General features: G+C 30.0%; 1 protein-coding gene across 26 annotated transcripts in view; it reads left to right on the forward strand.

Moving 5' to 3' along the window:
* LOC148234084 (coiled-coil domain-containing protein AGAP005037) overlaps window positions 1–14,360 on the forward strand; it is a 278,647-nt gene that overhangs the window by 164,764 nt on the left and 99,523 nt on the right. For 20 of the 26 annotated variants that reach the window (XR_015809854.1, XR_015809853.1, XM_088187296.1 and 17 more), the window contains 2 exons: window positions 2,286–2,315; window positions 2,407–2,557. Coding sequence is in view for 24 of the 26 variants with exons in the window: in XM_088187296.1 (XP_088043422.1) it covers window positions 2,286–2,315; window positions 2,407–2,557 (181 nt within the window). In the remaining 2 variants the exon portion in view is untranslated. The remainder of the gene's footprint in view (window positions 1–2,285; window positions 2,316–2,406; window positions 2,558–14,360) is intronic. The other 6 variants (XM_088187298.1, XM_088187309.1, XM_088187299.1 and 3 more) reach the window with 1 other exon arrangement.

Here is a 14,360-nt window from a genome sequence, read left to right on the forward strand (position 1 = left end):
TCCATTCAGAAATCTTTTTACATTAATATTTCACAGAATATGCTTCACTTAACATAGGCGGTAAATATTAGCGGGAAATAAGTCGCAATAATTATATTTTATTGAAAAACGTATTGCAAAAGTTTGCGCAAAATATGTTTTTTTTTAAGAATTTTTTTTTTATAGAATAATAATTAATAATAGGTACAAGTTAATCTAATTAAAATGTGTTGACGGGTGTTTTATTTTATATCACACTTGATTTATCTTCTATTTTTTTAGGTAAATAAATATAAAAAATAGAATTATTTTTTGTCGTAACACCTAAATATTATTAATTTTTACTACCTTACATCATTGAGAGTATACAAAAAAGTTTAATAATTTATTTTAAAAATGCATAGTTTGTATGAAGTAATAAAAAAACTGCCTGCACTTGTCAATATAAGTCGTATGGTTCTAAAACACGAAAATGTGCATTTGTGGCAAAATTTACTCTTGATAAGATCTAGGATCTTGTCAAATAATTCTTATGTCATTTATTTCGATCGATGCAACACTTCCTAGATGGAAAAAAATGCAGACGATATGAAAAGGAGGATATCAAAATATTTTGAATCAAAGCCTGCAATATCCTGTGCAAATGTAATTAAAAGATTGATCTAGAAGTTGGAGATAATTATGTCTTGAGAAGGAAATTATATTTTTAATCAATATAATAAAAATTAAGAATCGAAGTTTTATTAAAAAAACATATTTATTTCGGGATTACTATTTTTTTGTTATCTTGCTTATATATTATTGATTTGATTTTTATAAAATTTGAGTAAAATTAATTGGTTCACTTTGCTTTAAATTTGTTCAATTGCAGTTTTATTGTATTATATATTATAATGATTATATATTTAATGTCTCTAAAAACTCAAGTATATAATATGTAGCATGCTAAAACATCAAATATTTATTAACTAAAAGAGAATGAATGAATTTTGCCGTACTATTCCAATACAAAAATTAAAACCTTTTAGAAGAATAACTAATAAGTAATTTAAAACTAAAAATTTTGCATATCAATAAGTAATTTTAATATTTATCGCGCGTTTATTAAGTCTGATTAATTTAAAACTTTAAGGACACATATTATAAAAATAGATTTTTGAAATAAAAGCCATTATTCAGGCTTTGTTTTTCTAAATAACAATTAACTACTAACTGCGTACATCATAGACTCGTGACATGTGAGTGGACAATTTATAAAAATAATACTAGATATCATCCAGAATATAAAGATATTCATCTACTTTTTTGTTTATTAAATGTACTTAAAATAAGTTAAATATTTTACTTATATAGGACTTTTTTAAACAAAAAGGTGCCAGAACTTACTTTTTGTCAAGCGTTTTACTAAAAAAATATGTTTAAATATCATTTAAATTAAATTTAAAGCATATTTTTCTATGCCACGAACCGCATAAAAAAATATATGAGTGATTTATTTATTTAAAAAATTATTGACCAAAGTGTATTCAAATCGAATTTTGGTCAATAGGAGGGCGCAAAAACAATTATCACTTCTCAGAAGTCAAAAATTCACGTCAAAAGTAATAAAATCGTGTCGGCGCCGGCGCAGTGGGAACGCTCGGTAACGAGCGTTCCCACTGCGACGACGACGGCACGATTTTATTGCTTTTGACGTGAATTTTTGACTTCTGAGAAGCGATAATTGTTTTTTGCGCTCTCCTATTGGTCAAAATTTGGTTTAGATGTTTTTGATTTGATTCTCACTTATTGAAAATTGTATTATTGTAAAAAAAATGTAAATTAAATTCTTATCATTCCATATTTTGCATCCGAAGCTTCTTATTATATCAATATTTCTATATTTTCTGTCGTCGTTTCTCTTTTTTTTAGTGCGAATAGCGATTGAGAAGTAACTAAAATTTTCTTTCATTTTTAAACTTAAGCTTTTACTTTTATACTTAAATATAAATAAATAAATATAATGACGTCATATGTACGTATGTAAAGAAATAAAATGTTACCCAGATTGTCAATCGCTTTTAAAAAATAAAATACCGTAAAAAAGGTGTTGGAGCTCCGTTCCACCGCGTTACATGACAAAAAAGCCCTGGGTTTATATATAATATATAATACTGAAGCGGTAGATGTATAGATAAATAAATAATTATAATGTATGGTAGCGTATCTAACGTTTGTATTACGACCAACGCAGGGTTAATCTCACGCGGATTGAGAGGAAAAAGGCGATTACGAATTTAGCACTTAACTATTGATTTATTTTTCAGTTATTACAAGAAAAACGGTCAGATTATGAGGTACTACTAGCTGCTTTACAACAATGCTCTTTTGGCGTATGTCATTTTGTACGGATTTTTCATGTATCGTTATAAATTTTGCTACGTTTAGGTCTCATCTGCGCGATATACGCGATCGCTCCGTCCTTCGTTTATTCGAATCTGCTGACGTTAGCGGCGGAGCTTTTCCGGGATCGCTGGGAGGGGCTGTGGGTATGCCACCGTCTGGACCGCCGGGATCGGGACCTCCGAGTTGGGATCAGGTCAGTCAATTATAGATATTTAAATATTGAATACCGCGACATATTTACGATTTGAACAACACTTTTTTACTAGTAAACGTTTTAAAATCTCATTTAAAATGCAATTTTATAGTGATGTTTTTTTTTCGTATTCTAAGTAGTGAAATCAATTTATCGCGTAAAAATAGGCCAGGAACTGGCCTAGTTTTAAACAGTATGATTGGTACGCGATAAATTGATTTTACTACTGGCTTATGACAGATCAATTATTTTAGGAAGAAATATTATTGATAAGACTTTAAAATAAATTAGGGATTAATAAATGTACTTTAAAAAAATGCCACGCGGTGATGGGATGTGAGTAATTAAAAAACAAAAAAATATCGATTTTATAAACTAGGTTAGACAATATATGTGTGACATATTACGCTCGAGAGCTCAGTAAATATGTTACGGTAAATACGCAGTTTTACATGTTTCTTTTGGCTCAGTGATTTTTCCAGAGGATTATTCCGGTCACAAATATTGCAGACGGGAAATTTTCGGACACTGATTATTCCGGACCAGGGTCAGATTAAGACATTTAGAGGCCTAAAGCACTCAAACAAATTATCTGCCCCTAAAGTAAATATAGTATTAAAAAAAATCTAGATATTTCTTTATTATAATTATGACCATTGTGACCTGACAGTTCAACCTAATGCGCTACGATTTCTAAAAGTCTAAAATATATTATAATTTTAAACACACATATACATAGTTTAATTCTAATTACGATGAGACTCATCGTTCATGGTCATCTTTGTTATCAATCAAAACCTTTAGTTTGGTTGATATGTAATATGGATTTAGCAGACTAAAGCCCATTTTTACCTCGGGACCAGATTTTATTCCAGACTACATTCTGAAAGGATGCAAGTCTGGTATTTTACAGCCTCTAAAATTTATATTTAATTTAATTTTGAGATCCTCTTGTTTTCCAGAATTGTGGAAATGTTCAAAGGTCACTCCAATTCATAAAAAGGGTCCCAAATCTCAGATTGACAATTACAGGCCAATAGCTTTGATCTCATCACCTGCAAAATTATTTGAAATTGTTTTGCATAAATACATTTTTAATCATTGCAGGTGTATGCTTCTCGACCAACAACATGGTTTCCGTAAATCTCGATCCACTGTCACTAATCTAATGGTTTTGTCTAACTATGTTTCAAAATCATTGGACTCTGGTGTACAAGTGCATTTGATAAAGTTAACCATGCTTTACTTGTAAAAAAGTTATCTAATTTCGGGTTTTCTGAAGATCTCATAAATCTATTCTCAAATTACTTGACCAATAGATATCAATTCGTCAAGTATAATAACTCCTTTTCAGAACGATATAAGACCCCTACTGGAGTAACTCAAGGATCCAATTTGAGTCCATTGTTGTTTTTATTGTTCATTAATGACATAGAAACAGCAATAGAGCATTCAGATTTTGTATTATATGCAGATGACTTGAAAATTTACAAGAAAATGCATTCGATTTCTGATTCCCTCGACCTACAGGAGGATCTCAACTCTATATGGAAATGGGCTTGCTATAACCAATTGCCTTTCAGTGTAAAGAAATGTCACACAATTTCATTTTTAAGGTCGTTAACGCCGGCAAAATATTCATACCATCTAGGCGGATATTTTCTGGAAAGGTTTTCTTCAACTAAGGATTTAGGAGTGACTTTCGAAGAACGTTGGAAATTTAGCCAGCACATTGCAGAGACTCATAGCAAATCCTTAAAAATGCTCGGTTTTATCTTGAGAAATGCGCGTTACTTCAGGAATACTTTAGTATTGCGCACTCTTTATGATACTCTAGTCCGCAGCATACTAGAAACTAGCTCCATCATTTGGATCCCAGGCGTAATGAATCAATGTAATGAATTGAAGCTGGAAAAAGTACAACGTAAATTTCTTCGATATTTATACTTGAAGGAATACGGGTATTATCCGTTTTTGTTTCCCAGTGCTTTTATTTTGGGAGCCCTGGGTTACGTTTCTTCGTCGACTCGCAAAAGTGTTTATGTAATTAAACACTTCTGGAAATTGCTCAAGGGCATCGTAGACAATCCTTCAGTGCTCGAGCAGCTTCAAATGTGGGCTCTTGAAGGTGGTTATAGTTCTCGGTCGCGTCCACTATTCTTGCCTGTTAAGTGTAGAACTGGAGCACTTGCCAACTCTTCTCTGGCCAAGGCTATTTATCTGCTCAATTCTGTCCATAGTAATATGGAGTTTTGGTTCAGTTCGTATGGGACAATGCACACCTATTGAGGTGATTTGTGTCTGTTGTTTTGTCTTGTTTATATTTGTATGTATTATGATGTATTAGTACTTTTGACTATCGTGACGCATTAGGTTTGCCTGTCAGGTCACGATGGTTATAATTTTAATAAATAAATAAATAAATATAAGTAGAAACACGAAAACAAGATAAAAGATCAGACACAAATCACCTGAACAGGTGTGTATTGTCCCACACGAATTGAACCAAAACCCCATATGTGCACAAGAAAATGCACTGGCCTTTGCCAGAGAAGAGTTGGCAATTGCTTCGTTTCTAGACTTTACAGGCAAGAACAGTGGACGCGACCGAGAAATATAAGCACCTTTCGGAGTCCACATTAAGAGCTGCTCCAGCACCTAAGGGTTCGATGCCTTTGTGCAATTTCCGGAAGTGACAAAGAAAAGTATCCCAGCGCTCTCAGTATAAAAGCACTGAGAAACAAAAACGGATGATACCCGTATTCCTTCAAGTATAAATGTTGCAGGTATTTACGCTGTAATTTTTCCAGTTTCAATTCATTACATTGACTCATTACGCCTGGAATCCAAAGAGTATAGGTAGTTTCTAGTACGCTACGGACTAGAGCATCATCAAAAGTGCGCAATACCAAAGAATTCCTGAATTAGCGCACATTTTTTTAAGATAAAACCGAGCGAACTCTAAAATTCCAACGTTCTTCGAAAGTCACATCTAAATATTTAGTAAAAGAAGACCTGTCTAGAATATATCTATCTAGATGGTAGGAATAATTTGCCGTCATCAACGACCTTGAAAATTAAATTGTGTGACATTTCTTCACACTGAAAGCCCATTTTTACAAAGAATTGAGATCCTTCTGCAGGTCGAGAGAATCTGAAATCGTCTGTTCTTTCTTGAAAATATATTGAAACAAGCATTTTTTATATAAAAGGGCAATTACAAATTTAATTCACCTATAATATACTATAAATAAATGGTATGCTTAAATTAACTGGTGATGGTACGATTAATTAAATTGAAACTAATTAAATGATTTTTTTTACACGCAGTTAGCCATTTTGACGAATTATAACGTCTTGAAGTGACGAGTATAATTTTTTTATGAATTATTCGGAGTATGCCTTATATTCTTAATAACATCTTGTTTGTCTTCAAAACTAAAGCTTCTGAATAAATTGTCGAATAATCGATCGAGAGTGAAACATTTGAAGGGCTCATTATTTGTTCTGAAGGAATCGCTTCGTAAGCCGAATATCCTTCCATATTTATATTCAAGAAATTCTGTGAAAATATGTGTTATTTTACCAACAAAAAATATTTAATAATATTATATAAATATTTATATATAATATTAAAACACAATTTCTTCAGTTTTTCAAAATATTCATCATAAAACAATTCGTTCATCTGGAGCAAAGGTTAATTGACCTCAAAATTTCTGAAGAAATCTAATGCTTTAATCATGTGTTTAGTGTGCTTATAAGGGTTTACTTAGCCCTGTTCTAGACAAAAAAAAAATTTTTAATAAAAAAAGTTAATGTTAGCATTTAATATACGAGTGGCAAACAATTGCTATATTGCATTTGGTATCAATGTAGCATTAACTAACTTATATTAAATCCAATGAATTCCTATTTTAATTTTGTGAAAAATACGGCTGTGAAATCTCGAGCTCGTTTTAATTACTTTTTACATTATTAAAAACGTAATTTTTATTCAAGTTCGTTTAAAAAGATCTTTTAAGAACATAAAAGTAGTGACATATATAATAAAATTAATTCCTTGCGTAACTCTCAAACAACTTTTTTATATCGTCTTGCCTAAATGACCTATTTCAGTTTTAAACTACATTTATTAAATTTACTTTTGATAGTTTTTTTAAAATAAAGTATAATTAGTTTATTAATAAGCAACATCTATAATAATAAAATTAATAGTTTCATCGAATTATTAGGTATTTAAATAATAAATAATTATGCAAATTATAGTATTAGTCGCTGAAACTTTGATAACCTTTTATTATTACCTAAAATATTGTGTTTCTTAAAAGGCGTAAACCCATTTTTTCTTAATGCGTTTATTTTTTCGTTCAATTATATGTAATTAGTGGCAATCCGACAATCCCTTGAGCTGTCGAGTAGTATTCTCATCAATATAATCCCTACTTTTGTACTAATTACCCCTCACATATGATTCTTACCGTATTCTTATAAAATCTGTTTCAGTTGATTTGGACGTAACCACACAAAACCAGCTTGAAATCTTTCTAAATTATTAATTCTTAAAATTTATGATATTTAACTTAAAATATTAAATGTATATTGGCATAAAAAATAAATACAATATCATAAAAGTAACGTAAAACTATGTAGAAATGAAAATATGGCATTTAGGCAAGGTTTATTGTTACATGTCAGTACTATTTTATTTTATTACGATCCTTTTGAATATATTAAGATAACAATACCACTATCAATAATAAAAAAAGGTAATTAAGATCCGCTTGTGTTATCATCCGCATAATCAATACATCGTTTATTTCGTATGTGTATGTACGCCAAACTCAAAAATTACTGAACCGAATTCGCTGAAAATTTGACAGTTTGTTCTTATTAGTAACGCTGTTGTTTTTATAATGTTGTCGGGCTCAAAACGCTTCCGATAATTTTGACGTCATATATTTTTAATAACCCATAAACTAAATTTTAGTTGCTCACCGCCGTTATATTTTACACATTACTTTGTAACCCATAATAAATTAAGTTTTAGATGTTGAAAGTATATTTTATGAAATAATGCATATTAATTGTGATAATTGATTCGTTGCATAAAAATGCAATTCAAACGATAGCATATTGATCAACAGATATTCAAACGATGCCAATTTCTAATTAAACTTGATTTTGCAATAACAATAATCAAATCACAAGGTCAATCGTTACAAGTATATGGATTTAATTTGGAGAATCTCGTGATCAATTATACGTTGCATGCTTCCGATTGTTTGTATATGCGTGAGATCCCAGAGCATTGCAATGATCTTGAAAGTAAATAAGTCATTAATTTAAATTTATTTATTGCAAGTAATATTAATTTCGAACTGATATTTTAAATTTTATTGTTTTCGTAAAATATCCAGATGGTGCTAAAATTGAAGGAGAAATAATACTATTAAAAACAAAACAGCATGCATATGTAAATGTGACCGTAAAAAAATATCATGTTCAAATTCTTATCAATCAAGAACGATCAAAATTTTGATTGAAACCCTTATAATTATTTAACCTTCAGATGACAGCTTAACAATGTTTGTTCTTATTAATAAATTTCTTTAAAGATTATCTTTCGTTTCAATTGGCAAATTATTCAAATGCAAATTCAATCGTTCTGATTCAAATTCCAGATTTAACAAAGGTGAAAAATTACCTTATGCATGATTTAAGAGAGGCAAGGAATGTATTATTTTATTATTTAATTAATGTGTGCTTTAATATTTATATAAATGCTGTAATGGAATGGAATCCACTGGAATGAAAACTTTGACATTATTACTCAGAATATCAATATTAGCTTCCAATCATTTGTAACCAATATCAATATCAATTCAAGCCCTTAAATTTTATGAATTATCAGAATCGTTGAATTTCAGACTTTATTGTGAAATTCAATAATTCTATAACATGTCTGGTAAATTAAAATCATAAATTATCTCTGAAACATTTTTTTTCATTACGCTCTTTATTATTATCGCAAATATGTTAACGCATAATCAAGTTTTTATTCAAAAGCTTATGTGGTCTTAGTGAATTCTTAATCATATATATTTATACATTACTATGTATGTATTAAAACTTAATTTTGTAAGAATCACATTTTTTTAAATATAATTAAAACATGCAATTAGCAAAGTAAGGTTTGATGTATACGTAATAATTAAAAACAAAATGCTATCTCGAATTTCAAGGAAATTGATAAATACATGATGAGTATTTTCTTACGATTTTTCAGGAAATCTCGATTTAAAACAATCGAACAGAATCCTTAGTACGCAATAACTATCTTTGTTTTTGCGAAATATTGTATACAATTCCACACAATTCTACAAAATGAAACGCGATACGCATTCAATGTTATATTATATAATGTTAAAACTTTTGTACAAATTTTATTTCCTATGTAATGTAATACATTATATAAGCGCATAGTTTTAAAGACGTAGTCCTGAAGGTGGCCCACGTCTCTGCTCAGACATTTTTCTTATCTAGGGCGCATATTTCTTAATATACGGCGCAAAAGTTTCGCGGGAATTCTCGTTATTTGTTTTTGAATTCTAAGCAATATTGCTTATGGGGCTAATGTAGTACTGCTCTTTAAATTTCACCCTAAAAAATCACATCTAATCAAGCGATCAGTACTACATTTATTTTTATTACCTGGAGGCAATTTTAATCATAGTTATTAATGCGTATCTTATTATTATGAACCGGCGGCAAAATAACCATTGAGTGGTTACGATATATTAGTATTTTTTGTAGTACGCTTTAATGGCTCAAAGATATTGGTACACCTTGTACTAATAAATTACAATATAGAGTTTAAGAATCATTAATGCAGAATAAAATACTTTTAGTAATAATAAATAAATAATATAAAAATTAAAATAGGTAGATTAACTTGCATATTAATCGACTTGACCTTAATGCTTTTTGTAATACTGCTGCATTAGAGACGTTTGGAGACAATAAGCATATAATAAATTAATTTCTGTAGTGACAAATTATCATTTACATAAGTAAAATTAGAACAATGCTTATTTATTAAAAAAAAAATATTAAGAAATTTCTACTCTTAAGTAAATAAATAAAAACTATATATACATTGCAATAGTATTATCTCATTTTAAAACATTTTCACCGTTGTTAAACTACGGTCAGAATTATATTTCTTGTTTTTCAGAAGCATATTGTTTTTAAAATTTATAAAGTAAAGTTCATTTACTACGTGATATGAATGCGTTTACAACTATTTACGGTTGCATTACAAACTTTTCTGAAAATATTTGCATGCGCAAATATATTTTTCATACACCTACGTCGTTTCTTATAAAGTAAAAAATATCACAGTTATTAAATTGACTCATATTATTTTATTTTCAATAATTTTTTTGTAACTTATTGAAACATTTATCAATAAAAAAATATTTTTTTAATTACAATGTACATATGTATAATAAATCTTAATATTGAATAGACCTGAAAAGCTCATCATCATTTTTATATTATATGTCAGAATCAGCGAGCTCATATTTTTTATACATTTTATGAGTAATGTACCTATATCATGATTCCGACATAAAATATTTTATACTGAGCTTTTGCCTCCAATTTTTAACATTTTTGAGGTCATAACGTCGTCGTTAATATTGTATCAAATTCTGTCAAGCGATTTTCAACCATATTTTTTGTTTCTATGGCGTCGCGTTTCCTATTACTAATACCAAACCAAGGTTGAAAATTTGATTTTCCTCACCATGTAAAATTATTTTTAAATAACTTCAATTTCTTATATCGTCCATTCATTCAAAGTTAAGATAATTCAAATTTATGGTTCTTTTATTTTTTCAATTAAATAATTTCACTTGTTTTTTTCTTTATAACACTGTTTAATTAGCATTGTGCCTGATGGATTTTTTGGTAAAATATAACCTATATTAAATATAGATTCGCTTATAATGTACTTTTTGCAATAATATTAATCCAGATTCCATCTTCGGCGGCTGTGATTGAGTGATTTTCTTAGTAAGAATTTGGACAATGGAGATTTGTGAACTATATTTTTCAACTTCTCTACATTTTTTTTGGTAACACTATTTTTTTGATATTTATCTAAATGTCTTCTTTACACGAAATTTTCCCTAGACAAATTTACATTATGCCGTTTTTTTATTGTCGCGTGTTGTAAAATGCTGATTTTCAATACACCCATACCTCGCTTTACGGCCTAGATACGTTCCACGAAACTTGGCCGCTAAGCGAAAAGCCGTATAACGAATCAATTATTCTGATACAAATTCATCCAAATTCAATGGGATCGGTTCCAAATTTGTTAAATATGTAACATGGTTTATCATTTAAAATGCATTTTATCTTTTTATTTCATTTAAATCAAAAATACATACATTTGTACATAAAATAATAACAGACTCCAAAAACCAACAATAATCCATAAACAAAAATGAAACAACTTCATGTTACATAAAATATGTGTATGAATACATACATAATTTTTTTAAAATGGCTTTAATCTGAATACGATGAAGAAATGGTAACCTACAGATCACTGTCGTTCTCATTTTTCGCTGGTAAGGATGGGCCTGGCTTAAAAAAATTGTCCAACGTTGTTCGTCTTGCCTTTTTGTCTCTTTCGTTCTTCAGTGATTAATAACAGCTAATGGCTGTTAATTCCTCGAGAAACTTTAGCGCTACGTTCGAACGTCAGGATCGTTTTCAAGGAAGATGTTTATTCGTTGTTCGAAATAGGAAAAAGCTTTTGACAATTTTTTTGCTGTTAGCTGTTTGAATACAACATACTCTGTCTCTTCATCAAATGCCGGTTCTGCTTGCAACTGAATGAGTTCCTTATATGAAAGGGGTTCCCTATTAGCTTCAAGTAGATCAAGCACATCACGTTCGTTCAAACCTTCAAAGCCGAGATCATGTGCTAGATCCAAAATGTTTTGCCTAATTTCAGGAAAGCAGTTAACTTCTGCATCAGTACTTTTTACACATTCTGACCATATTTTTTCCAAACATGGTTCATTGTTGTTAATTTTAATTCCTTCCGTGATTCACTGATGCTGTCAACAGCATCCTTGATGTTATAGTTTTTCCAAAATGTTTTAATTGAAGATTTACCATCGGTTTCCTTTATAAGTTGTCGGAAAGTTCGGCGCAGGTAATATGCCTTAAAAGTGGCTATTGCACCCTGATCCATTAATTGGATCAGAGCTGTTGTATTTTTCGGAAAGTACTCAATCATGACATCTTCAGATAGTTCGGATAAATTAGTAGGATGCCCTGGTGCATTATCCAAAATTAGCAAAGACTTGTCGCTTAAGTTATTGTCTCGCAAATATTTTTTCACTTCTGTACAAAAGTGATTTTTGAACTAATCCTCAAAAGTAGCTTTAGTCATCCAAGCTTTTTTGTTGGATCTCCATATGACGGGTAATTGATTTTCGGACAAATATATTAAAAGTGGTTTTAGCTTAAAATCACCCGCGGCATTTGCACCAAATAGCAAAGTTAATCGTTCTTTAGACACCTTATAACCAGGCGCAGATTTTTCGGTTTTTGAAATGTACGTGCAATCAGGCATTCGCTTCCAATAAAGCCCTGTTTCGTCTACGTTAAACACTTGTTCAGGTTTATAACCACCTCTTTCAATAATTCCCTTTATAATGTTGGGATATTCCTTAGATGCAGCCTCATCGGCGCTAGCTGCTTCACCTTTCATTTTAAAATTATGCAAATTAAATCTATTTTTAAATTTTTTTTAAAATCGACATCGAAAAAAAGTTTTTTTGCCGTTATAGCGAAACATTTTAGGCCGGTAATCGAAAACGTGCCTTAATTGAAGAGGGCCGTTATAGCGAAAGGCCGTATAAAGAGCGGCCGTATAGCGAGGTATGGGTGTATTTAGTTTGAAAATAAAATAAAACTGTATAATACACAATTATAGTATAAATGTAAATAATTACTTACTCATAATTGATAAATTTCTCGAAAAAACACACTAATAAATATGTTACTGCGACAGAGGAAATCATTGGTTATATCAAACCAACGAACCAATTTTATTTTAGCAAAAACAGTTATGTTTAATCAATTTGCTTAAAATTAATTAGCCAAAATATTCATTTTAAAGAATTTTGCGTATGTGATTTAATGTTCCGGAGCGCATCCAAAAAGTATTTTTAATTTATTTACATTTTCTTTTTTTCTGATATATTCTATATTTGCGAAATTAAATTATTCACACTATTTAAACATATTACGAATCCTGGGACTCGACATTAGCATTCCCGACCGGACTCGGGTCAATCACTAATTGATACATGTATCTATTCATTTTCATGACAAACGAAGCAATTGAATATTCATTCTCTCATTAAAATGTGTATAGTCTACTGCATATGATATAAATGTCGCATTATATTTCATACATACCAATACAAAACATTCAATGGTATAAAATGAAAATAACTTTCTGGACTAGGTTGTGACTCGATTTAATTTAAGATTTCAACCGAATAACTGGTCGTTTTAACTTCAAATAATCCATTATCTTGTCAATTTAGTAAAATAGACGTATGCAACTGGCACCATCTATTGAATAGGCAAATTGCTTTTAGAGAGCGCAAAAAATGCGACTGCATTACAATGACATTCATATATTATGGAAATTTATTTTTTGCCTTTGACTACGCGAAGGTGTACTTCAGGACATGCGGGCGTTACGTATATCGTTTAGATTTTGACGGTTGGTTTAATTGGATATGTCATCCCGTAAAATTCGTTTGGACAAATTTTGCTTTTTTATATTTATTTATGGTATGGTATTTTAATTCTCATGCTTCGCCAGGAGAGAATCGGCTTTGTATGTTGGCGTGTACATAAGTTTGCTTATGACAGAACTCATTTACAATACATAGGATATGATGGAGTTAAATTATATTTATTTTAATTAGAAATTCAGGTAGTTATACTTAGTCTGATAAATTACCCGTGTAATATATAATACTACACCAGACTCAGACTCGATAAGTGATGAGCATTCTAATTAGCGATGTATATAGGGTTCTATTTGCTTTTATAATTGAGTCTGTTTTTCCGTCGGCATATAAAGCTAGGGCTAATAGAGTAACGAATCCCTCTTTACAAAACTTGAAAATTTAATCTACGTTTTAATATACATATAAACATTTTCCATTACACTTTTAATGGTAAATCATATAAACAGAGCTCTCGAGAGGTTTTACTCTCATTATATAGTACGTATGTATGTATAATATAATATATACATATATTAATAATAATATATGGATTTTAGAGATTCGCGAGTATTAATATTATGCGATTCTCATTTACTTTTTTTTTATATTTCGGCTGTGATGCTCCAGCCATGGTCACGAATTTTCTGTAGCTGTAACTAAACATATTGAATATTAAAATATTTTAACATATAGTTTTAACTGTAATTCTGAGAGCTATACAAGGAATTTGTTGTTTTTAATTGTTCATCTGAATTAAAAAAAAATTTAATTGTTGTGACTTCGGCCTTTCTTTGTCATTATAATATTTGTTATTTATTAATTTATTTTTAATACTATATAAACATTTAAAAAAATCACAAAAGTATTCTATTCCATCTGGACGCCATTTGTTTAATCAAAATTCGAGTGCCGCTGCCGGGGCTTGAATCCGTAACCTCAGAGTTACTAGTCTGAGACGTTACGTACTA

This window comes from Plectrocnemia conspersa, unplaced genomic scaffold, assembly GCF_051122295.1.
Source record: "Plectrocnemia conspersa isolate PC_06_02 unplaced genomic scaffold, ASM5112229v1 ptg000006l, whole genome shotgun sequence".
Classification (NCBI taxonomy): Eukaryota; Metazoa; Arthropoda; class Insecta; order Trichoptera; family Polycentropodidae; genus Plectrocnemia; species Plectrocnemia conspersa.